This window comes from Convolutriloba macropyga, unplaced genomic scaffold (assembly GCF_964194025.1).
Source record: "Convolutriloba macropyga unplaced genomic scaffold, txConMacr16.3 SCAFFOLD_2057, whole genome shotgun sequence".
In the NCBI taxonomy this organism is placed as follows: domain Eukaryota; kingdom Metazoa; phylum Xenacoelomorpha; order Acoela; family Convolutidae; genus Convolutriloba; species Convolutriloba macropyga.
Window position 1 is genome coordinate 11212 of NW_027449901.1, and position 26361 is coordinate 37572.

Here is a 26361-nt window from a genome sequence, read left to right on the forward strand (position 1 = left end):
ATAGCTTTTTGGATGAGTCTTACAGTTTTTTTTCTCGGTTCCAATGTGCAGCTCTTCGATAGATTTGGGCTCGATTTCTAGATGTGTCGCCAGTTCAAGAGGCGCTTCTCATTAGGAACCACAACACACACTGTATTGTGTATGTATTCTCTGTGCTCTCAGCGTACACCAGCATTTACAACCGATTCCCCATCTCCATTCGTGCCTCCTCAAAAAGCGACCGAATCCTTGTTCACTGATGTTTGGGACTCCAGATCGCCAGGAGTTGCAACATGGTCAAGTTTTTTGGTACATGTTCCATGACCTCGATTCCTCAGATTGTAAATCGGCAAATTTCACACTAATCACTTCTCTCATTCGGTTTTGAGAGGAATTGAATCTCAAATAAATGAATTGTGTCAATTTTATTGCAATTGAATTAATATTGCAAATCGCTTTCACGTTAATAACGAAAGCCAATGCCAATTAAGGCCCTTTCTTTCCTAGTTGTTTCTCTGCAAAATGCCTGCCAATTTATTGCCACACGGGAAAGTAACCGATAAGTTCTGGTCACAACCAGATTGGAATTTGCCAACTAAGGGAAATATCTTTTGGGACTAAGCACGAAGCATATTTTGACCGAATTTAATTGCAATCGGAAAATATTATTTGCAGGTTCGTTTGCTAATCGTTTGCTTACAAAACGCCCAATCTCGTGCCCCACGTTGGGCGCCAAAATAAAGTCGTAACCCCCAGGGAGGGAGAAGATATAAAGCTTTGAATTAACGGAACTGAAAGGCTCCCTCGAATTATATAGGGGCGCGGTACCAACAATATAGCTGATCAATACAGTCTATCGGAACTTTAATTCAAGATATTCAAGACGTCAGCAACTGTTTTTTAAATACGTATCAAGGCAAAAGCACATCTAAATGGCCCGGCAAATCTAGCTATATTTACTGGCAGGTATTTTGTCTGAGCTCAGATTGGTCACCGATACGTTTTCGAAACATAAAAATATTAAGCCTAAAAAGAGCGCAATCGATTTAGTATATTAGTAGGCTCAACGAAAATTATGTTAAACGAACTTTTTCTGAGCTTTCTACGCATATTAGAAGTAGAATGGTTAAGAAATATAACGTAATAAACTTTCTCGCTGGATAGATTTAAATAGCGCATTGCTCATTTAGTTTACTCAGTAACATTATGACAGTTTCAAACGAGATCAAAAGGTTTTTATATTACTTCCAAACTGGTTCTTCAAAAGCTGGGAATTGATTTGAGCTGAGGATTTTTTCTTGGTGATAACTATGCCCCCCTCTTGCGCAAGTCCACAATTCTGCGACCCAAAAGGAAAATTATTTGTTGTTTTTTGCAAAATGATTTACTATGTAATGGCATGTGCTCTGTAATCCCAAAAACTTATGCTCCAGCTAAAAACTATAAGCAACACCCAGACAGAGATCATTTGCCATCGCATAGTAAATACGTAAGTGCAATTTTGGCACGTAGGATAGGGTGATGCATATGATTTTGACCCGATCTTTTGAGGTACAGACGCAAAAGATCCGTAGTGGGTAAATAAATTTTCGTCCCGTGCATTTTTTTACATGGAATGCACATTTTCCTCACTACTATAAAAACACCTCCTAAATGTGAAAGAATTTATCTGGCCAGTTGTAACTGAGTGCACCCTAACCTCAGAAACGGATTCCGTCCTCATTAGTATTTCAATCTCTTATTTGTTTTGAAGCATACTTTTGTGGACTTCTCATTTTAAAAATGAACGTTTGACAAGTAATGGAAAGTACCAACAGTAAACTGTGCAGTGGCATGATGATCTCATAAAATTCTTAGACCCAAAATATCTGTTTATATGGTTGGTAACTTGGATTATATGCCTTATTGTCCCTTTACGCTTATACGACCGTTAGTATTTGCAACCCTTAGTTGCACCTGACTTATTTACCAAAAAATTACTTTTTAATGCCAATTGTTCTGGCTTTGGAGACTGCATATTGAGGTGGGAGAACAAAGCGAAAAGAGCAAATATCTGTTCGCTATTGGAATAATTTCTTTCCGGGATTTGAAAATTAATGTTTACTACTCTATAATGATTTTCAAAATTCAATAACGCCTTAGCATGCATACGTTGGATTCCAACATTTTTTAATTTTGTTCACAATGAACTGGGTACCCTGTTGCACGGACGATTTTGAGTTACAGATTTAAGTAACAAGAAAAGAATTGAGAAGTTTCATTCGTTTACATGAGGGCAAATTTAAAACTTTTTCACTTAAACCACTCAAACAAGTAAATTATTTTACACAGTCTTCTTTTGTAGAGGACTAAGTGAATCAGCTGTTTATTAAAGCCAAATTTAATATAGTTTTCCATAGTAAAAATTAATGTCATCGTTATTTTTTATTCTTCTTCGTGTCCACTCGACAAGTAGCACTTCAGACTCGCTCCTTTACATTTTTCACATACCTTTGAAGCAACGTCCTCGTTGTACCACAGGTAAAAGATAGTGAACGGCGTCCGGCATTCAAAAAAATGGGTCATGCCTCTTCTTCTGTTGATAGGGTGCATGCGGGGTCGGCAAACTGCCCCCATGTGTGGCAGGTTGAGCGGCATCGTTCAGCATCCGCCTGGAATGTATTCAAAGCCTTCCATCTTTTCCACGGCAGTTGGGGGTACACATTAGTGAGGGTTATGTGATCGCCTTGCACTTCAGAAACAGGTTTGCACTTCTTGCTTCTGTAACTGTTGATAGGCATGTTTAGAGGGCAAGTCTGTGATAGGAAACAGCGTCGCGAATGAGGTCGTAGCAGTGCTGCAGTCTGTTTAAACATTGGGTGTCTTTAATCGGTCGTTTGTTTCCCTCTTTCTGCTCTCGCAGCTTCCTCCCGGCGAATTTCATGTGGAGCTATCCCAGCCAGCTTATACAGATGCTCTAGCTTTGTCGTCTGCCTCCAACCAGTGATCCTTCTCATTGTCTCATTTACACTGATGTCAACTTGCTGCGCATGGGTGACCTACACCAGACCGGCGAAGCCTATCCAGCGACAGTATTATATCACATTGTATTATAGCATTTTTAAAAAACAACGAAAATTGGCTACAATTTTAATTTTTTTCATTAAAACTGGCTTACAATTTGCCCACATTGGGGTGGTCTTTTTTACAGTAGTTGTGGGAGGTCAACATTCAGCATCAAGCGCTAAAATGACAAAGACTGAACATTGACTGCTTAGTGTCTCTAAATATTTTCGACAGCCATATGCTAATCTTTCAAGTGGATCATTTCTGTTTTTGGCCCCCGTATTTTATGTGCCCCCACTTACAGAGCGGGTGCCAATGCATAGTAAATCATTATGTAAAATATAGTACGTGCGTTTGGGGCGCAAATAATATGTTTTCACTAAGCTAGGGGTTGGGCAGAAACGGACAAGATACTTTCAACTATTCAATTTTCTCATACTTTTCAGTTTTGGCGAGGATTTGATTTTTGGATAAATCAATTTTTTTTCCATTCAATTGTAAATACATTTCTCGTTTTTCTTACTATCTCGCAAAACTGCGTCGCGATTGAAGTCGTAGTGGTGCTGCAGTCTGTCCAAACTTTAATCGAAGAAATCTTTTTTTTTTGCATATAATCCCAAAGTGAAGCTTTAAATAAGTTTGAATATTTAGATTTACATAAAAATTGAAGGTAGTGCCAAAAGGTAAGGAGAAACCAAAAACCCTGATTCATATCACAAGTTTTCATTTATAATGAGCTTTTAATTATTGTACAAAAATATTTTGATGTTAGTAGATGTAATATTTAAATCATAACTAAAAAATGTGACAGCAGAAACTTAATTTGAGACAAAAGAAGTTCAGCAACTTCAAAACATCGTAATTTAACAGACTTGAATGGTTAAAATCTTCCATTTCAACCTAACCTGAAAACGGTTGATGCGCAGGCGTTAAGCAACCTAATAATTCGAAAAAGGGTTTCACAAAAAAAAATGGATTCTTGATCCTGTTTCGACTAAATTACACAGGTGTTAAACACAGGTGTTAAAATGAACAACTACTAAGCAAAGTAGGAAAACTTCTAGCAGACAATCAGCTCATCTTGAGAAAGATTTTGAAAAGTAACTTTTAAAAAGAATGGTATGAAGGAAAACATTCCAAAATGAATTGAAATATTTTTTTGCGAAGATCTCAGTTTCCCGTTATTGAAAAGAACAGTGTGTCAATAGATTAGAAAAAAATGGATATTTTTAGCAAAACAGTAAATTTGGGTAGGCGAAAACGTCCCCTTCATTTAAATACAGACATACATTGCACAGAAGACAGACTTACATAGCACACATTTCTTCCCCCAAAAAAACAAAACCAAAACGCTCCAATTGACAGACTTTCTAAATATATCACCCACAAATTTTTATATGTGAAATTTATAGATCTGGGACCAGCTAAACGTGCAGTTCATTGCATCATATATGGGAACAATTATTCCATTGGCTGATAATATTTTTTCAGGCAGAGCGAGCACAAGGCGTTCGCGGGGGCGGAGGAGGGGAAGATGATGAGTCAGGGGAGGAGGTGTCCGGGGAGGCTACGGAGCAGGAGGTTGCTCTGTTTGTGGACATTGGCGTGATGGCACTAAAGGACGTGAAGGATGTCGAAATGCAGACTGCAAATCCACCGTTGCTTCAAAAAGGTTTCCGAACCACTTTTTTAATCAACTAAGGTTAAAATCATATCCAAAAAGTAAAATATACATTAAAAACATATATAAAATATAAAATTGAAACTTAGCTAATAGCATACATAAAAATGAAACACAAAAAACTAACATAAATATTACATCGGCGCGGGAACCAGCTCACAGCCACCTATACTGTACAACACAAAGACTCACAGCTCGAAAAACCGGGTGTCCCAATTTTTCAAGTCAATTAATTTATGATTATAAATTGTTTACGGATCCGCATTTTACAAATGATTACTTACCCGGATTGACCAAACTTACCAAACGTAAAAAGTTCCATAATAGTCCCATAAAGTTCCATAAAAAACTTCTTTCTATGAACTTGCTATGGTTTGTAATTTTCCATAATGGTCCATTTTATGGTTTGTAAGTTTCCATTAAAAGAATGATGGTCGTGTTATGGTTGGCAATATATCATTATGGAACTCTCTGGTTGTCAAGTTACCATTAAGGAACTTTTTATGGTTGGTAAGTTACCATTATGCAACTTTCTATGGTTTGTAAAATTACCATTATGGAACTTTCTATGGTTTGTAAGTTTACCATTGTGGAACCTTCTATGGTTTGTAAGTTTACCATTATAGAATTTTCTATAGTTTGGAAGTTTACCATTATGGAACCTTCTATGGTTGATAATCTACCATTACCTAATAACTTAGAGTTGACGTGTGGCTTTGATCTAAAGCTTAGTTCTAAAATGAAAAAACGTACAGCTTTCGTTTGGAGCAAACCAAAAGACAATATTAATGCAAGACTGTTTTTTTTCTAATTTAAATCTACCCATTTGTCTTCTCAATAGGCGAACAAAAATATCTGAGACGCAAACTTTATTATCTGGAAAAACTACACAATAAAAAAGTTCGGAAAACAAATAAACTTTCGTAGGAATTAATCTCGAAAATGATCAATCATGTTCAAACACGTCTAGCAATGGGGTGAGGAATGTCTTTGAGTTTTCAAAATTTTGATAATTTTTTCATTCAGATTGTATTTCAGACAATTCGACTTCAATATAGGAGAAAATGTTCAGACTGACGTCTTCAGGTTTTTATGTCTTCAGAACTTTAAAAGTAGAAACGATCACGTAATTGATATCTCTGGTTGAATAAAGTTGTTCAACAAGGCTGTAAACTGCAGTGCCATCTCGTATAAATGAAATGCATGCATTGTGCTCGTTTTTCTGGAATGAATGAATTTTAAAATTCTTGACCCGTAAATTGTCAAAAAATTTTTTTTCCATTTTACAAGTGGACAAAACCGTAGAAACGCGTAAATTTGGTTGCATCGTTTTTCTTTTCCTTCGAAATTTTTGACAGGAACCAAGTAATGCATTGTTTGCAGGCATTTCTCGACTGATCTTTTTGTTTCTGTTATACCTTTCTACGATCAAACGCAAATGGTTGACGGTTCCAGTGAACTTTGTTTTCAAAAGGTAGCTTGCCGACTCAAACATTATCGCTGATGTGCACCATAGAGGTCCATAATTTTTGATTTGTCAAGAAAGATGATTCAGGGAGTGAACGTTTGGTGAAAAAACATCGGGGCCATGAATTTCTTCGATTTGGTGCAGAAACTTTTTTATCAACTTATCGGCTTCATTGAAAAAGATAATAGAAGAGAGAAGCAACCTTTTAAATTAGCTCAAGAGATGAAGTCGTTCATACAAAGCTGGAGATATCCAGCCACGCAAATCAATGGGACCCACATAGAGCAACCCAACTTTAATTTCATTTGCTTTGAAGAATTTAATTTCATTCAATGGTCGCAATTTTTGTTTGAAATCATCGGTTAACTGATAAACTCCCACCTCGCCATAGAGACCAAGATTTTTTGTATGTTTTGGTTGAAAAAATAACATCAACATACAACCAAGTTTTCAAGAAAATCAAAATTTTGATGAAACATTGTTAAACAATGACACACATAGCTTCAGTGCATTCAAAAATAGTTAAAAAATACAATTTGCTACCATAAAAAACCAGCACATTAAAAAGCCATCAATTTTGCTTCACAATTTGTGCAACGATAAAAAAAAGCGTGTTGTTGCTCTAATAACTGTTTCGCTAGACTGATTCAGAAGAACAACAGAGAGCAGCGATCATAAAGACTAATTTTTCTATTTCAAGACTGATTCTGATCAAGTCGTAATTTATGGAAACTTTGATACCATACAACGGACCATAAAACTTTTCTTTTATAGCGTTTTATGGTAAGTAAGCTACCATAAAAATTTTTTTGCATCTTTTGTTGTTACGCGTCTGAACATGGTTCTTTGTATGTAGGCACCCTAATCGACGGAATATTGTGTAATTCTGACCAGGCCGGTTATTTATGGAAACGTTGATACCATAAAACGGGATATAAACCTTTTCTTTTACGGCTTTTTATGGTAAGTATTTTACAATAAAAAACAAGTTCCGTATTTCGACATTCTAATTACAGAAATGATGTTTTCAGACGATGATTCTTTTTTTTCGACTGACTTCCAAGAAAACCCAAAACTTTCTATGACCGTTGTATGGTTAGCAAGTTTCCATAAAAACCATACATGGCTTTGTATGATTAGTAAGTTTTATTTATGGTGGTCAACCGGGTATATAGTTAAAAACAATTCACTTCTTAGTAGGTATAGGCTAACCACAAACAATCTACAGATTTCTTGTGTTGCTGTACGAATGAATACAACTAAATTACTGATATCTTTTGTATACATTGCTTCAAACGCTACAACTTTTAAAACTTTTGAGATACTAGAACAGTATCTCGATTAAATGCTTGTTTCGGCTGAAACTCTACAAATTGTTTGCGGAGACTTTACGTTGATCTACTTCAAAAGAAACCAATCAATAGAGACTAATTTTGAACGGGATTAATCTGGATAATTCAACAATTTTGTTGCCGACTAGGGACTCTGCTCCCACGAAAACATGCGTAGACGGTTTTTTTTCTAATTGTCTATTTGTAATATCAACAAATAATTCTGATGCTACGTACCATCATACTGTACTTGCAACAGTTAACGCAACTTCTGCGGAAACTATTCTTATTCCGAGTAAATTATCGAGAAACTGGAAGTCATTAATGAAAAAAATATGCTCAAAGAGGCACATATGTTTTTGAAGGAGAAGCTAAAAAAAATATTCGCCGAAAAAATAATAGTTGACAAACAGCTCTATTGTTCACAAGAAAATCTCGTGATGACTTTGGACAAAGTTTTTTATATGAAAAAGTGAAAAGCGCCGATACCAAAAGCTGGGTACATGATGAAGTAAAAAGAGAAGCGGCAAAAAAGAAACAACTTAGGCGGAAAAAGATTGAACTGAATTCCAGCAATCAAACTTAAAATAAAAACGAATTATATTTTACTAGAACAAGATGCTCATCGTAGTCAAGAAAAACAAAAAAATTCATTTAAATGCATACATAAAACTAACTGGAAAAACACAACCGGAGTTAAATGTCTGGAAAAAGATAATGCCATTTGTTGATGAGCAATGAATTAATTTGTTTCTTAAAAACTTCAATTTATGCTTCTTTTTTCTTCTTCTTTAACCGCGAATTACGTTAAATTCGCTACAAGTGGGAAAACATTGCATCCGCTGCATTACGTGCAAAATATTGCCAAATTGCCATAAATTTAGGGGTGACTTGTTTTTTTTGTTAGAGATGAGGTCAAAGCGGTGAAATTGTTTTGCATTTACCACTTTGAAAGCCAACTTTGCATAAACTTATAACAAATTTTGCAAGTTTCGTCTTTTCGTAAAAAACTTTGAGCTAAGTTGAGCGGTGCATTTTTGTTGCCTTCAGCGCATTGATCCCTTTCACCGCAAACTCTTATGTGCAAATTCACTGCAATCAGCGCATATCATACATACATCCCGGAAAGTGATGATTGTTCCTACCCCTCTTGAGGGGTGGAGGAACTATATATTCAAATGGTTTTTTTGTTCAGTCAATTTTGACCGATCGATATATTCATCGTACAGAGTTGAGACTGGTATCATTAGACAGCTCGTCCAGCGTAGAATATGGAAATAAAAATTTTTTTATTTTTTTATTTTTTACAGGGAATTATCGAAGTTTAAACTTTTGAGAAAATAGAGTGAATTCTGTTGATTTGATTCACTTTTCCGGATTTTTTGACTAAAATATCGTCAATTTTGCTAAAATTTGTTATATTTTTGTAAGAAAATGTTGTTTATTTTATTTTTAAATATTATAAAATTTTGTCAATTATTTATATTTATTTTTTTTGTGAAAAATTCTGACGAAATATTTCAAAATTCAGACATTTTCATCAAAAACAGCACGAAATAAGTTTCTTTAGTCCACTTTGATTAAATTTGCTGGAATTACAAACCCATACACCACTAGCACAACCTTTGTAGACTCAAAAGAGGGCTATTTTTACTTCAACTTTCGTTGATAGTGCTCTGTAGTTACAAACTTTAATGTTTTTTTTTTGCTAACTTTACTCGTTGATTATCAAAAACGCAGCATTTGTTTTTGATTTGTTAACTAACAAAGTATCTATATCTGTAAAATTTGAATAAAAATAAGTGTTCCTAATAGACGAACAACATTATCAGGGATAGTTTTGGACCACTCGTGGACTTACAATCCAAAAATATTTCGGATTGTAATCAGTCGGCCTTTTTTAAACTAAATTATTCGATCTTTTTTATATTAATAAAAGAACAGAGCATTACAAATCAAAACTCAGTAGTGATAGGAAGAATTGCCTTCTTAACTAGCTCCAAATTAATGCATCCTGTTTTTTACCTGAAAACATATGGTCGTTTTGAAATTTCAAAATATTTGACCTTTAAATAAATAATGGTTTTTTAAATTTTGCCTAGTTTTTTTCTTAATTTAGTCAACTTGTCGCTTAGTTTCAGCAAAAAAATAATTCTTCATTTTACTGATTTGCAACTTAACTACTTTTGCATTTTTACGCCTTGAGTTATGGTTTTCTGGCTTTGATACTACTAGATTTTAACTTTTCTTTGGTTTTTAGGTAATTGCGCATTTTTCACAGTTTTTAGTTTTTTCACATTATCACGATATTGAAGTTTCAAATATCACATCATTGGCCTTCCATAATAAGGCGAAATTTATAATATTAAAATTTCTAAAGGTAAAGGTTATGGTTTTAACTGCTTTTAAACTACTTTCTCGAAGAATTTAATTGAATTTTTTAACTGTCATTTGAACTGTCCTTTTCATTTTGTCTTTTTAGTCGCTTGCAATTTCCTGTACAATGACCCAGATCCAATGGTTTTTAATGGAAGAATAGATGAAGCAATTTTCTGATGATAGTAGATAGCTGATGCCTATCATGACTTTGAAAGCAATTGTTTTCCAAAATTAAAAAAAAACACTCTTCAATTCGCAATTTTGATCCTTTATTGTCTGTTTGTTATCAGTAAAACACAAAAAAGTAATACAAATATCACATTAGCGCAGGATCCAGCTCACAGCCACCTATACTGTACAACACAAAGACTCACATCTCGAAAAACCGGTTTTCCCAATTTTTCAAGTCAATTAATTTATGATAATAAATTGTTTACAGATCCGCATTTTACAAATGATTACTTATTTTAGTTGAAAACAATTCACTTCTTAGTAGGTATAGGCTAACCACAAACAATCTACAGATTTCTTGTGTTGCGGTACGAATGAACACAACTAAATTACTGATATCTTTTGTATACATTGTTTCAAACGCTAAATCTTTTGACATACTAGAACAGTATCTCGATTAAATGCTTGTTTCACCTGAAACCCTACAAATTGTTTTGCAGTGACTTTACTTTGATCTACTTCAAAAAGAAACCAATCAAAAGAGACTGATTTTGAACGCGATCAATCTGGATAATTCAAAAATTTTGTTGCCGACTAGGGAATCTGCTCCCACGAAAACGTACCTAGACGTTTTTTTTTCTAATTGTCTATTTGAAATATCAACAAATAAGTCTGATATTACGTACCATCATAATGTACTTGCAACAGTTAAAGCAACTTCTACGGAAACTATTCTTATTCCGAGTAAATTATCGAGAAACTGAAAGTCATTAATGAAAACAATATGCCCAAAGAGGCACATATGTTTTTGAAGGAGAAGCTAAAAGGAACTATTCGCCAAAAAAATAATAGTTGACAAACAGCTCTATTGTTCACAGGAAAATCTCGTGATGACTTTGGACAAAATTTTCAAATGAAAAATTGAAAAGCGCCGATATCAAAATCTGGGTACATAATGAAGTAAAAAGAGAAGCGGCAAAAAAGAAACAACTAAGGCGGAAAAAGATTGAACTGAATTCTAACAAATATAATTTACAATAAAAACGAATTATTTTTACTAGAACAAGATGCTCATCGTAGTCAAGAAAAACACAAAAATGCGTTTCAATGTAAACATCAAACTAACTGGAAAAACACAACCGGAAAAAAATGTCTGGAAATAGATAATGCCATTTGTTGATGAGCAATGCATTAATCTGTTTCCTTAAAACTTCAGTTTACGCTTCTTTTTTCTTATTCTTTAACCGTGAATCACGTTGAATTCGCTACAAGTGAGAAAACATTGCATTCGCTGTATTACGTGCAAATTATTCCAAATTGCGATAAATTTAGGGGTGACTTGTTAGTTTTTGTTAAAGATGTGGTTAAAGCGGTGAATTTAATTTGCATTTACCGCTTTGAAAGCCAATGTTGCATAAACTTATAGCAAATTTTGCAAGTTTTGTCTTTTCGTAAAAAGCTTTGCGCTAAGTTGAGCGATGCATTTTTGTTGCCTTCAGCGCATTGATCCCTTTCACCTCAAATTCTTATGCAAATTCAATGCAATCAACGCACATCTTACATACACCCCGGAAATAAAATGATAATGTAATTTACCGTCAGTTACGCAATTATTTCTATAACCAAACCGATTTTCAAAATGCGTTTCAACTGAGTTTGAAGATGAGTTTCTAGAAAGGAAATATGCGTAGGCCAAAATGAATGTTGATCCTGGCTTCAAAATTGCATGTTCTGCAAACGTGTGGCATGGTCTTCAAAATTGCATGGTCATCAAATTGCATGGTCTTGACTTTTGTGACAATTAACGCACAAAAGTCAAATTATAAACACGCAAAAGACATTTTCGTTCGTTCAGTTTCAAAATGTTTAAATTGCGTTATCATAGGTATGTTACACTACGAGGGCGGCTGGCCGAAAGAGATAGACGTCACAGACGATGAACAGAAACAGAGGTACTGTAAGAAGTCAGAGAAGGAGGAGGGATACACGCAGACAATACTGGGTCTTTGCGACACAATGGAGACTACCATCCTACAGAACAGTGCCATCGACATCTATGAGGAGTACTTCGAGGGGTGCGAGGGTCTGGGTGGAGAGGATGTCCCATCAGGGGAGGCTGGAGGGAAAGGGGGAGGGGATCGGATGCTAAAAGTGAAGAGTGAGTTCAAGGATCAACATGACAGGTATATCAGAGCCAGGATTATTTTAGAGTCTGAATCAGTCTGAGTTTGAATAAGAAAAGTTTCTGACCAGAATCAGAATCAGAGGATATAAGAGTCAATTGTGACTTATATAACATGAGAGGTTTCTGAATCAGTACTCGCAAATTAAATACATTACAGGTAAAATGTTGGGTCAACCTAATCTTATGAATTTTCGAAAGCCATTTTGTTCAAACCGCTTCGTAAATGAAAAAAAAACACTGAACAGACACATATAATAACAAGACCTATTAAGTATCCTGTCCCAGCTTTAAGATTCTTGAAAGATAAATATTCTTTTATGACCTGATTCTTTTTAGGCCCGCCCTCGACATTTCAATCCAGAAGCAACAACAACAGGAGCGATTTGCTGTAGCTTATGGACCCTATTACTATCAACAGCCAATCAAATCTCACGACAGTCTCATTTGGAATATGACGTCATCGAGTAGTCCTGAACAGACACTGAATTGCTATTCGCCAGCTGTGAGTGTGGACTTCCACTCCAGAGAGAACTCTCTCTTATGTTCTGGATTTCGAAATGGAACTGTCGGCTGCTACGACTTAAGAAAAGGCGAGCCGACTTTTTTCTTCTTTTAGCAGAGTCGTTTACGTGCTCTTATAAGAGAACGTCGGGCCAAAGTTGATTTCGGCATTTATTATCGCTGAGGTTAAGTTGAGGACAACTCTTATTCTCTTGCCTAAGTCGAGGACGGTCATGTTCGTCCGAGCAACGTTGAGAACAAAGTTTTGAGTCGAGCCAAATTCCTCAATTCCTTTCATAGGCAGTATTTGTCGAATATTTGTCTCACACCTGTTAACGGCCGAGGACAGTCTTTTCGTAAGTCGAGCTCCAAGCAAGGATGCCGATGAGGGCCAAGTTATGATTTTCTACAAAAATAATTATGAGCCTGATCTTTGACCTAATTATAGTATAATTGTCTTGACCCATCTTTTCCCTCGAAGCCATACTTGTTGCATTTTTGAAAATAAGATGGGCTTTGTCAAGGCATTGAAATGGGATGTTATCATGGATTCTAAACTACAGAAAATGAAACTGATTTGAATAGTGATCTCCGCTGCTATTTAACTCAAAAACGACGGTACATTAGAATTTAAATATAATCGGTGGGGCCTATTAATCGTATTGATCATCCATCAATCTATCAGCAGATAGGGATTCACGTCCTCTCACTTCATTAACCATGAAATCTACGGAGCCCAGATTCATCCCACTTTCTCAAGAATTAACTGTTTTGATTTGAAAAACAAGATTTTTTATGATTTTTAATTATTTGATTTCAACCAGACAATCGTTTGAAAAAAAGAACAAAGAGTCCACTACGAGTTCCCAAGCGTAATTTTGCTTTACGCCGCTCATACAAAAAAATTTTGCTGATGCAAAGGTTTGTTTTTTCCCGAAATTTTGTATAGACATGAACTACAAAGGAAGCAAAATTATATTAATTTATTAAGTTCGAGTTCAAATTCAACTTCAATTAATTGAACTATCCCTCAACACCCGTTGAGGACTGCGACTAAGATATCAAAAATTATCATTAACCAACAATTTCTAAAATGACATTTACTCAACGGGTGAAATCTTTCATGGCCAGGTGCCCTGACGACAAGAAAAAATTTCTAGGCGAAGGCACCGTCTATGGCCTACAAGCATAGAATCTGATTCCTGATTTTTGCAGCCTTGCTGCATTTTAGATCTCAGAATACAAGGAGGCTTTGTAAAATGCGTTCGCCTATAATGTTCTGATCACGCTCATACACGTTTTGCACTTAATTTTCTAAAAACGCAGCGATAGGAAACTTCCAAAATTCGCATACTGTTTGACGATAATAAGTGTTTGATCAAAAAATACTTATAAAGTTCCAGCTAGTAAACGAAAAAATATTGCCATGCCCCATTAGAGTATCGATGGGAACTGGCAATAAAAGGTCACGTAACCACTCAAACAACCAAAAACAAAGGAACAAAAATCATTAATTAGAACAAAAATCAAAAAAGGTCTTTAAAAACAACGCAAAATACCTTCAGATAAAATGCGATGTCAGGGGTCTAAAAAGGGGTAACTACATTCAAATTGATTACGACTGGATTTGGTCCAGCATCTCTTACTTATAAGCTTAGTGCCCTAACCATTACAACAACTGGTCTTAAGCTCTCGACCTTCAGCATCTATAAAAACCTTCTCTATCATGTTCTTTCTTGCTCACTAGTCCTTGTTTTCTCTAGCCAAGTATACGTTAAACAAGTAGAGCTTCTTGTCAAGCTTAAATTATGCACAGTTTACATTAAGTTGTTGCTTCTCAACCTGCTAACATAAACTGCAGAAATTCACTAGTCGTTCACTAAAAAGCTTAGGTGACCAGTCTTTACTCAGACTGGGCAACAAATCGACAAACAATGGGATCGAAGTTTAACAATCCATTGCATATTTTGAAAACAAATGATTTGATAAGTCATAAAAATCATTAGCTTTTAAATAAAGAAACTAAATAGATTCAAATAAAACTCCTTAGGAAGCCAATGGGAGTTGTCATATGCGACACTAAGTTACAATGCTACATACAAAAGACAACAAACACAGAAAAACTAAGCAGTGTACAAAAAAACGAAAATTCAATGTTTTGAAGATATTAAAATCAATAGCTATTAGCTTAAATCAGTTATTATTTATGTTTTTTCCTGTTTTTAAATAACAGAGCGATTGATAATGTTCAATTGGGCCTCGTTCGACTATCATTGGGAGCTGGTTGTGAAAGAAAAATCTGAAATCACAACAAAATAATTAACAAACATTGACAACTAACAAAATTTTTTTGAAAATGCTCAGCGTCCAATGATTCTAACTCGTGCAAAAAGAATAACAAGGAATCAAAAAGCAGAAATTTAGTGGAAAAGTGCAAGAAAGTGACGGAGTCATTGAAAGCAAACATTTACTGAGTTTTGTTTTTGAAATGGGTCTCTCCTCAAAGGGACTTATCATAATTGGGATAATGCGAAGAAATCTCAAATATAACCAAATATCCAAATATCGTAAACTTTAAATGAAAACCTATTTTAATAAGGACGCTAAAGCTCTTAGCTGTCAAACAAAACTTGGTTTTCAAAAGAATCATGTAACCCTAATTGGAGGCTAATGAGTTCGGCTAATTGATCAGATAGTGTTTTAAAACAAAAAATATTTTTTTAAAAAAAATACAGTTAAAAATCAGGTATAAAAAGTTGTGAAGAAAGTGTCGCCAATAAACCAGAAGCTAATCAGTTAAAAATTTACAAATATGTTCAATTGATCTTCATTCCAATGCTCCGTGATAGTTTCGCATTGTAATAATTTAGCGGGTCCTTAGAAACCGCAAATATGAAAAATATCAAATTTTGCGGTTGTTTTTATTTAACGGTAGTATCAATGTGATAAAACCAAGAACGAAAAATAGAAGCAGTTAACAGAATAATATTGTGCTCACAAGAGCAAAAATGGGAGATACTAAAACTGGGTAACATTCAGAGTTACGGTTTTCTTTGAAGATTTTTTTATTGTCACATAGCCATCATATATCAATTCAAGGCATTAGATAGGTTAACGAATTCTTCTTTAGGAAATCAATTGGAATTTTGCTTAATAAGACTATGTCTTAAGACAACAAAAAATCGACAAACTGAGGCAAAGCTTGAAAATGTATCAAAATTTCACGAAAACACAAAGTTGAAGCCATAAAGCCATGAGCTGGTCACTCTCAGCAAAATATTTGTTAATTTTGCTTCAATTGATCGTTAAAGTATGTCACTTATGGAACTTTGACTAGAAAAGTGACAAGTTCGTAATGAAAAGAAAAAAAAAGAAAACGTGAATAAAATTTTTTTTTGAAAAAATAAACACTTTCCTATAAAATTGGAACCCTTTCGATTGTAAAAATCTACAACCTTGACCAGCGAGGAAAAGAAAAATGGTAAACTCTGAAAAAGAAGCGCACCTTTAAATCGCGCTGTATGGTTGTACTGTAAAATTTATTCTTATTTCACGAAACAAAACTTTTATGTGGTAGAACAACGTTCACTGGTCATATATCTCCCCAATTGGAGACGCAAATGTTTCCGTCAAAATGGTAAACCATTGTTTAATGTTTCTCTGACATTTGGGTATGTTATAATAAGAGGCTGTAGAAGAATATTTTAACTTGGCCCCTGAGCAGACAAGATAACGATCTCATCAAAAACTGAAGTCATTTTGACGATACTCAGTGAGATGTTGAGAGCATGTTTATAACGAATTCAATTGAAAAGAAAAAAATTAAAATTTTAAAACGAAAAAAGTTGTCCACTATCAAGTACTTTGTTTAATTTAGGGGCTAATGAATATTCTTTAAAGCGTGATGGCTTAAAGGATAGTTTTCCTCAATAAGATAACAATTTTAGAGACTGAATTTAAAAAACTTTGTGGTTTTGGTAAAATTTCCGGCGTCTTTTTAAAATTTTGAAGACGTTTTGTAAGTTTTTTGTACTTTTACTTGTGTAGTGAGTTCTCTTCAATGCCAAGGAAAATTTAGCAGTGTTTAGCACTGAGACGTCAGTTTGGACGATATTATTCTTATTAGAAAAAAAAAGAAATTAGTATTTTATATTTAAACAACTTCTTGTCGATTTTGCATTTTTTTGAGCCCACCAGGCTTCTTATATTATTAGAATAAATTTTAATTCAAGAAAACTTTTTGAGAACATTTTGTTTACAAAAATACCTCAACTTCTTGATAAAAACACAAATTCTTTAGATTTCTGTAGTTGTTTGGCTATTTTTTGACATTTTGTTTTGGTATTTGCTTGCTCCCTATATGTCAAGCAAAATCTGTATTAACGGGAAATTTAGTTGTTCTTGTTTTTGTACGCATTAATGGTTTTCTTTAGTTGTACAACAAAATTATCAACAATCAAATTGATATTTTTCATGTTTGTTCTCTCAACATAAAAAAAATGTTTTTAAAAGATGTCTGTTTGGTTCCTAATTGTCAATTGATACGCTGGTTAGCTTTGAAATTTTCGGGTTTTAGATTCAGTGTATTTGATTGTAAAATGGTCGCAATTTGTATGCCTCCAGTCCTAACTTACGTCATCGCATCTTTCATTGCATGACAATGATATTTATTTTAAACTTTTTTTGGGATTTATTCTGTTTCGGGCCCCCAGCTTAGTGACCCCAGGCGCTCAAATGACCCCAGGCGCTCAAATTGCTCCCGATATTGGTTATGAAAAAGAGTTTGAGTCGGCCTTGAGGGTCGGTCTCGACTATGGGTCGCAAATATATTGGTTAGAATTGTCCAACAAATCATTTGGTTGACCCAAAATTGGCCGGATTGACCATAGGTCAAGCGATATATATCATGTTCGACCCTGGGTCCACTGATAAGTGTCGTGCTCGATCATGGGTCAACTGAAATTTTTCACTTCGAGTGTCCACGTTGAGGCTACTTGCGTGTATTCTCCTCGGAAGGCATTAGTATTAGTATCCTTAGGTGATGACCTTGTGTCATTTTGCGTTAAAGATTATTTTTGTTATGTTTTTTTTTGGTGTCGAGGACGCTTTATCTTTGGGCAATCAAAGTTAAAGTTTATCGCAGCCCGGAATCCTAAGAAATGCTCTTCTGATTTGGTAATAGAGATATTTGAAAAGATTTTGGGTCAACCATGATGCCTGTGAAAAGGCTTCGGGTCGACATCGTTTGGGTGAGAGAAAACTCTGGGTCGACAGCAATTAGGATATCAAAAGACCATTGGCTGCCCGGATCGGAACAAAAGTATGTAAAAATCAGCGTTATAATCATTATTAATTATTCGCGTTTGCATATAATATAGTCGTTTACGAAAATTATTTTCAACAAAATTGTACATTTTTTCGAAATTTTTGTGTTATGCATGACTTGAAAATTTTCACCTGCACTTTCATAATTTGATTTGGTTAGCAGAAACTTATACGGGCAAAAACTTATACTAGCTGGTGAAAGTTGGTCAACGAAGCTGGACATATTGTCTGCAATGTTGTTAAAATTTTAGAACTTTCGACAATCTGTCAACTATTTTTCCTATGTTGGATTGCTTTTTGTAATTTTGCGAGGCTTAACTTTTCAAAGGCGTCTTCTTTTCTTGGCAGAAGTTTGACTTTTGCCTATTTATCATCAATTGAAAAAAATTGAGAAATGCCCAAAAAAATTGTGATCGACCCCGTCACATCGTATGGAAAGACTGTGGTCGACCTATGTTAGGTATGAAAAAACCGTTGGACGGCCGTAATAAAGGTATGAAAAAACCGTTGGTTGACCTATGGGTCCACTTTACTAGTGTGCTTGACCATGTAATTAAGGTAGAAAAATTAACCCCACCTCGACTTATTGGTCTTTTAATCTGGTCGGCACCCTCAACTAGTGTCGGTGCTTTTAAAAATTTACAGCATTAGCTTGGGCGCAGAAAAAAAATATTGCTAAAAATCATTTTGACTTTTTGCAGCCAATTACCACATTCAAAGCCATTCTTACTTTTTCTAGCGATTTTTAGCGTTGACACATTGACACAGGGAAAAGTCAAGCTCTGGACTATGGTTTGACGATATACAAAATGCTTGTGGTTTTGTTGCAGGTCCCGACTGCATTTGCACAACTGACGTGTCTGTGAGTCATAAAGACTTCGTGACACGTGCCTCCTGGATCAACAGCAAAACACACTCTGAACTCTTTTCTGCTGGCGAAGATGGCTGTGTGAAGTGGTGGGACATTCGCAACATGGCACAGCCCACTGACTTCGCATACTGTGATCCCACTCGAAGAAATGAGCCTCAAAATGCTCTAGTCGTCTCTTGTCTCGGTACAGTTTTTAAATGGCCACCCAGATTGAGGTGTCTGTCTTTGTCAGGTTTTGTGAAAAAAATGGTTGTCATTTTTTTGAAAAAATGTTTATTTTAACTAAAGGCTCGCTAGAGATCAGGCTTAAGGCAGAATTCGACTTAGGAGTTCTTACGTGTAATAAAACTAACTTCACATCCTGTGGTGTTTTTTAGTTGTCTGCTCATGAACGCACACACGCACCTCAACCTGGGAATATTCTAAGTTTTACACCTCTGCAGCCTAAGAGTCACATAGAGCGCCATTACATTTTATCGCAAACATTGATAAGCAAATAAACCTCTGGGTCCTTACCTATCCCACCGGGCAGAGATTTTCTAAACAGAGAGATTACTAATTTTTAATGCTCAAGATCTGTCCAAAACCACAAATTGTGTTTGTAGATGTTAACTTGATCGTTGCTGGATCTGAATGAGAAAAAAATAAGAAATGTTTTTAATTATTCAAATACTTGATTCCCTTAGCTCATATTTTTATCTTCATAATAATTGCTTTCATTTGCTGTTAATTTTTTGTTATTAGTCCATCTATTGCCATCACATGCTGGGGAGCTCTTGATCATAAAATTAGTTAAAAATTCAAAAATTACCGCGAAGGTATACTCAAATCGTCACGGGCAAATGTGCCCGATCTATGCATCTCGTGTTCGTTTTTCCTATGTTAATACAATAAAAATGCAACAATATTGCGGAAAATAGCTACTTTAGCAAAAAAAGGAATTGCGCAACCCGTGTTCGCAAAAATGTCCAAATTTTAGCCGCGAATTAAAGGTACGAGCTGCGTATCCTATTTTTCGCGCGTTTTGTATCACGACTCTGCTCCCTTTATGTATCGCTTTTTCGCACAGAACGTAACTCGATTTCGCACTATAATCCGCAATTAAGCCTAATTTAACGCAAGTGTTTGAGCATAAAAGTGATTATTAAAGCTTTTTTCTTACTAATTACTACTACAAGTACTTATTACTATTTTATTACCACTCATCAAAGGGTTGAATTGAGAATTATGAAATAATTGTCTTAATTATACTTGAATTTTTGATCATTAATTCAAGAATAAGTGCAATTTCCGGACGGTCGTTTTTTTTAATTCTGTAATATCTCTTGTCATGGGAAAGAACATTTATTTTGGTTGTTAATGTTGCTTCACTCAAATACACTGTAAATGTTGCTTCACTCAACTAATTTTACTGTTGAGTGAACTGAAAACAGAAAAAAAATGAAATATGAGTTTTTTTCTGAAAATCCCTCAATATTTCTTAAAGTCCATCAAAATTTTTTGAGCAACCGAAAAAAATACAAAAAAGTGATTAAACAAAGCTCGAATAAACATTTTAATTAGTTTGCAAACTAGATTTATGGTTCAGTGAATTAAAAACAGAAAAAAAAAAGAAAATTGACTGTATCTGAAAAAAAACTCCTCTTTCTTTTTTGACGATATTTATCGTTTTTTTAGTTTGTTTTGCCGAGTACCCCAGATCAAAAAATTGACAACACTCCATTTGTCTGGTATTAACGAATTATAGCCTACAAACATGAAAAGCTTGAAAAAGAACTAAATTTTGAATCTTGTAAAATTAGAAGACGTTATCGAAGGAGGAATTTTTGAATAAGAAACACAACTATTATTTTCCAAGACCCGCTATAGTAATAACTGTTGCTTTTCTTAGATTTAGATACGTCTACTAGTGGTTTTTACTAGGTTCTGAGCGCCAGAAAACCATAAACAAATTAAATAAGTGAGATATTTTCAAAAAAAGGGGCTGAATTTCTTGATGCAGAGTATACCAATGTCTTCTGACTTCCAAACCTAGAAAAGGTTAATATTAACCATTTCCTTAGTAAAACACTCCGAGTTTTACTAAGGAAATGGTTATTAAAATGGACCTACAGAACCACTAAAACAACAGAAAACGGTCTGAAGCTAATACATTTTGCTACGGGCAGCCGAAATTAGATGTGATAGATTTTTCCCGAAAAAAAAAGAAAAAAGTAAAAACCTTCAAATTTTTTTCAAAATCAACATTTCTGTCTGTTTAGACACATCAAAACACTTCATATACTTTGTAGTAACGAATTATAGCCAACAATTATGAAAAATTTGTAAAAGAACTGAAGCTTGTAAATTTAGAAGACGACCACTAAAGACAAATCTTTTTTTCCAGAAACCACTATAGTAGAAACTGTTGTTCTTTTCAGATTCAAATAAATTTAATGGTGATATTTACTAGGTTCTGACAGCCAGAGAACCAAAAAATCAAATAAGTGAGATATTTTCAAAAAAAGTCTGATTTTCTTGAGGCAGAGCATAGCAACGTCTTCTGACTTCCTATACTAGAAAAAAGACTGTTCGGCTATTATTAAGAAAGTGGTCATTAAAATAGACCTACAAAACCACTAAAGCAACACAAAACGGCCAGAAGCTAACACATTTTGCTACGAGCAGCCAAACGTACTTGGGAAAGAATTTTTCCCGACAAAAACACGAAAAAAAATCACAAACTTTTCAAAACCAATTTTTCAAGCTCTTTAAGCAGATAAACACAATCCATACACTTGGTAGCAATGAAGCAGAGCCAAAAATCAGAAGATTTGTAAAATTAGAACACCTTTATGAGGGAAGAATTTTCGACCACGAAAGACAACTCTTGTTTTCCAGGACCGGCCATCAAAAAAGTATTGTTCTTTTTGGATTTAGATACAATTACTGGTAGTAAAAACTAGGCTTTGACTGCCAAAAAACCAAAAATAAATCAAATAAGTGAGATATTTTCAAAAAAGAGGCTGAATTTCTTGAGGCAGTGTAAACCAATGTCTTCTGACTTCCAAACCTAGAAAAAAACAATCCAAGTTTTACTAATGAAATGGTCATCAAAATGGACCTGCAGAATCATTACAAAAAACAGAAAACAGGCAGAAGCTAATACATTTTGCTACGGGCAGCCGAAAGTTGATGTGATAGATTTTTCCCGAAAAAAAAAAACTTTCACAAATTTTTCAAAACCAAGATTTCTGGCTGTTTGAGCTCATCAACACAATCCCTACACTTGGCAGTAACAATTCAAAGTCCAAACACATTAAAAAGTTGATAAGAACGAGATTTTGAAGCTCGTAATTTCAGTAGACGTTTCCGAGAGAAAAAATTTTGACCACGAAAGACAACTCCTGTCGTCCAGTTCCAGAAGACAATATTGTAAAAACTGTTGTTCTTTTTAGAATTCAACACAACTCACATTTACTAGTGGTAAATACCAGTTTCTGACTACCAGGGAGCCGAAAAAAATCAAATCAGTGATACATTTTCAAAAAAAGGGTCAGAATTTATAAAAGCGCAGTATACCTATGTTTTCTAAAATGAAAATCTAGAAAAAAACACTATCCGCATTCTGTTATTGAAATGGAAGTTAGAATGGACCTATGGACCTACAAAACCACTAAAACAACACAAAAGGCTCAGAAGCAAAACATTTTGCTACGGGCAGCCAAACGTACTTGGGAAAGAATTTTTCCCGACAAAAACAAAAGAAAGTAAAAACTTTCACAAATTTTTCAAAACCATTTTTTTAAGCTGTTTAAGCAGATCAACACAATCTATACACTTGGTTACAACGAATCATATCCAAAAATCAGAAGACTGGTAAAATCAGAAGACCTTTTTGCTGGAAGAATTTTTGACCACAAAAGACAACTCTTGTTTTCCAGGACCGGCTATAAATAACATTGTTCTTTTTGGATTTAGATACGATTACTGGTGTTAAAAACTAGGCTCTGAACGCCAAAAAACCACAAAATTATCAAATTAGTGGAAGAATTCCATTGATTAATCTTGATAAAAAGTAATTTTTTCTTAATTATTTCCTTTTCTTTTTTTCTCTTATCCACTGTTTTCTGAAAATGATTATTCGCCCGGTATTTCATATAACCAAAATCATAAATAATTCCTTCGTGGCAAAATTGGTTAGTCCCACATTGATATACAAGGCCTTTTTTGAGCAAAAGATTTTTCGGAAAAAAATGGATGGCTCGGCTTTTTGATTTTGTTTTCGAAGTTGTTTGTGTTTAAGTAGCTTTAAAGCTTTAAACGCTTCAATTAAATCTTTAATAAAGTGTTTTTTAAAAAGTATTAAATCATTTTTGCATGCTCAAAATGCGCACTTTTAATTAGGCTTAATTGAGGCCTAGAGATACTTTTAATGCAAATAACAGATACCTAAGATGAGCGGAAACGTGCTACAACCTCACCTATTTTACATTTTTAAAGTTCTTTTATTTAGCAAAAACGGCGAAAGCCCTATTTCTGAAAAATAAGATGCAAAAACTGTCTCCTAATTTCGTTCATTTTATGTATCTATTTTTGAGCGAATTTTACTATGGCGGAAATTTTGGGGTATATCTCTGCGGTGTAATGAATTGAAATTTGCGAAGAACTGCCGATATAGCACAGCTCATTTTTGCAAAAGTACAGTTAATCATTGAAAAATCACAAAAAAAATTAAAATGCTTCTATAATGTTTTCCTTTTCTCGGATACTTTATTAATATCGTAATACTCAAACACTAATTGCGGTCTGCAAATACCCCGAAGATGGCATCAAAGCGCGTAACCTTGATATATGTATTTAACTATCGGGGAAATATAATTGAGTTAACAAAATTATCACTGCGCTCGCTGTGTTAACACTTGAGATTAAACTACAACATCTCATTCGAAATTTTGAAAAGCATACTAAGACGGCAAGCCGCGACAACGGCAGGATATTTTTTGTCGCTTTTAATATCAAAGATATATTAAAAGCATTATCCAAAAACCATAAATTGTGACTTCTTTTTTAATTCATTTCAAAATTAATTCAAATAAGATAACTCAAATAAGATAGCCATAAGAGAATTTGATGCCCTGAATTGTTGTTAATTGTCCCATACGAAGTACTTTTCTGAACCTTACTGGAGAAAAGGGTTAAAACATTTTTAGTGGAGCGATTTTGTGGAAAATTTCGAAGTCAAATGTCCAACCAATCATTAAAACCACAGAAAATAACTAATTTTATGTGTGACCTCATTCTGAAATCTATAAAAAAAAATGTCACCAGGAAACCATGAAAATCAAAAGACAATAATTAAAAAAAGACAAATAAAACTAAATTGAGTTGCTAACCAGCAAGTCGTAACCAAGTTTATTTGTAACTAATTGATAGAATCCGAAATAGTCCAAAAATAGGAAAAAATAACAATTTTTGGATAACGGATGACTTCTTCAGCTTCTTTTAGTTCTTCGAATGACTGTTAATTACATTTTTCAAGCAGAAGCAGATTTACGTATATGCAGAATTTTACTAGGTTACATAAGCGAAAATAACGAAAAAAATACGAAGAGCAAACCACATTGCAACCATTTTGTGCATTCATTTAGCTTTCAAGAACTCAGAGTCTAAACAAGAACTTGTAACCCGTTGAAAATCAGAGTAAATCATTGGTCAGGCTACTTGAAAGATTTTGAAACAAATCGTGTTACAGAATACGAACCCACGATTCCCATCAAGTACATGGTTGGTACATACTGTGGCAAGATAATGCAGTTCAACCGGAAGACGCGCACTCCAGCCGAGGCATTCCAGTTTTACGTCCAAGGAGGCCTCGGTCCAGTCTACTTTGTTGAAAGGAGCAGAGCCAACAATAAAGTGTTTCTGGGAAAGTATCTAAACTATTTACTCACTGCGAACACCTGAGGAAAATGCCAAGGCTCGTAAAAATTAGGATGATATTTTGTGTACAAAATTGATTGCCTTTAATTCATCTGCCCCATTTGAGACATTTTTGGTTTCAAACATCAGAAATAGACGGCACTGTCGTTTTCCACAACCAAAAACGACGGATACTGGTGTTTTTTCGTCGGTTCGGTTTTTAACATAAAAAGTCTTTTGACTTTATGCTAATAATCAGTTCAGCGAACTCGACGATGTCAAAAAAGAGTAAACTCCGTTCGGTGTTTATTTATTCTCCATATTTGCTCTATTTTATCTTAGATAAGTTTTCGCTACATTTTCGTTTAACTTAAAATTAAACTTGGGCGATTGCTTAACAGCAAAAATTGAATATTTTAAAATACTTACCAAATTCTTATCAAGATTGATCAGGAAGTCTTGGTGTTTCATGTTCATGGCGAAATATTTTAAAATTGGCAAGAGAAGATCATGCATGTCTTTTGAAGGGGTATTAGGTTTCGACTCACTGAATTCATTTTTGAAAAGGCACTTCGGTTTTGGTGACACTGATTCTGTAGAGAGATAGCTTCACCAAAAAATTGAACTGCTTTTGATATCTGACCCGCCTAAAATGTGATAGTAAATGATAATTTGTGTAGTCAGATTAACACCCACCCGCTTTGCCAATCTTACAAAATTCATGGTTTTCATAATAAGATCATATATGATTCCTTATGTCTCATACAAGACTCATACAATGAAATAAGTTATTGTTTGTATGGAGTATGGATGGCATGACATTTCATTTGTATCATTACAAAGAATTGTCGAACCGAGCTAATAACCACAATGAGCGAAATTGGGAAGTTTTTCAAACGGTGCTTGAATTGATGCAGAGATATTTGCACATTGGGTATTATGTTAACATTGAGTTGTCATATATCCTTATAGGAGTGGGAGACTGGGCTCCGCGGATCTGGCACGAGGATTTGAGAGAGGGATGCCTTATGGAGTTATCCCTGGGTGAAGCTAACTTGACCGGAGGTTGCTGGTCGCCTACCAAAATGAATGCCTTCTTTACCATCGATGAAAATGGAAAACTTAACTGTTATGATCTCACTCTTAACCATAAATATCCTGTGTTAGTTTTCGATGTCTCAAATGAAAACTCTATGTAGCATCAAAACCACAGATAATGGTCAAAAGTGTTATATAGGTGACGTAAGCGGCTCGGTTCGTGAGATTTTACTACCTACGAGTTTACACTCGGAAAAACGAATTGAACGCGCGGCTTTTCACGGCATGATAGAACGTGAATTGAAACGTGAAAAATTGGTCGATTCAAAGAAGAGAGAAGCAAAACTTGAAAAGAAGCGAAACAAAGAAGATGGCGGGCCTTCAGTGTCAAAAAATGACACTTCGTCGCAAAAGACAGAGTTTGTTCACATTAGCAAGCGGAACCCGAGAATTGAGGAGATAAACGCGAAGTACCTGCAGGAAATG

At 34.7% G+C, this 26361-nt stretch overlaps 1 protein-coding gene across 1 annotated transcript; it reads left to right on the top strand.

Moving 5' to 3' along the window:
- Window positions 1-4515: 4515 nt before the first annotated feature.
- LOC142355407 (dynein intermediate chain 3, ciliary-like) lies at window positions 4516-26355 on the top strand (the record flags this gene model as incomplete). The annotated part of the gene is made up of 6 exons (XM_075407597.1): window positions 4516-4696; window positions 11940-12237; window positions 12576-12829; window positions 18896-19120; window positions 24671-24843; window positions 25809-26355. Coding segments are annotated over 6 exons (1359 nt in total), but the record flags the coding sequence as incomplete, so codon positions are not given.
- Between the last annotated feature and the right edge of the window lie 6 nt (window positions 26356-26361).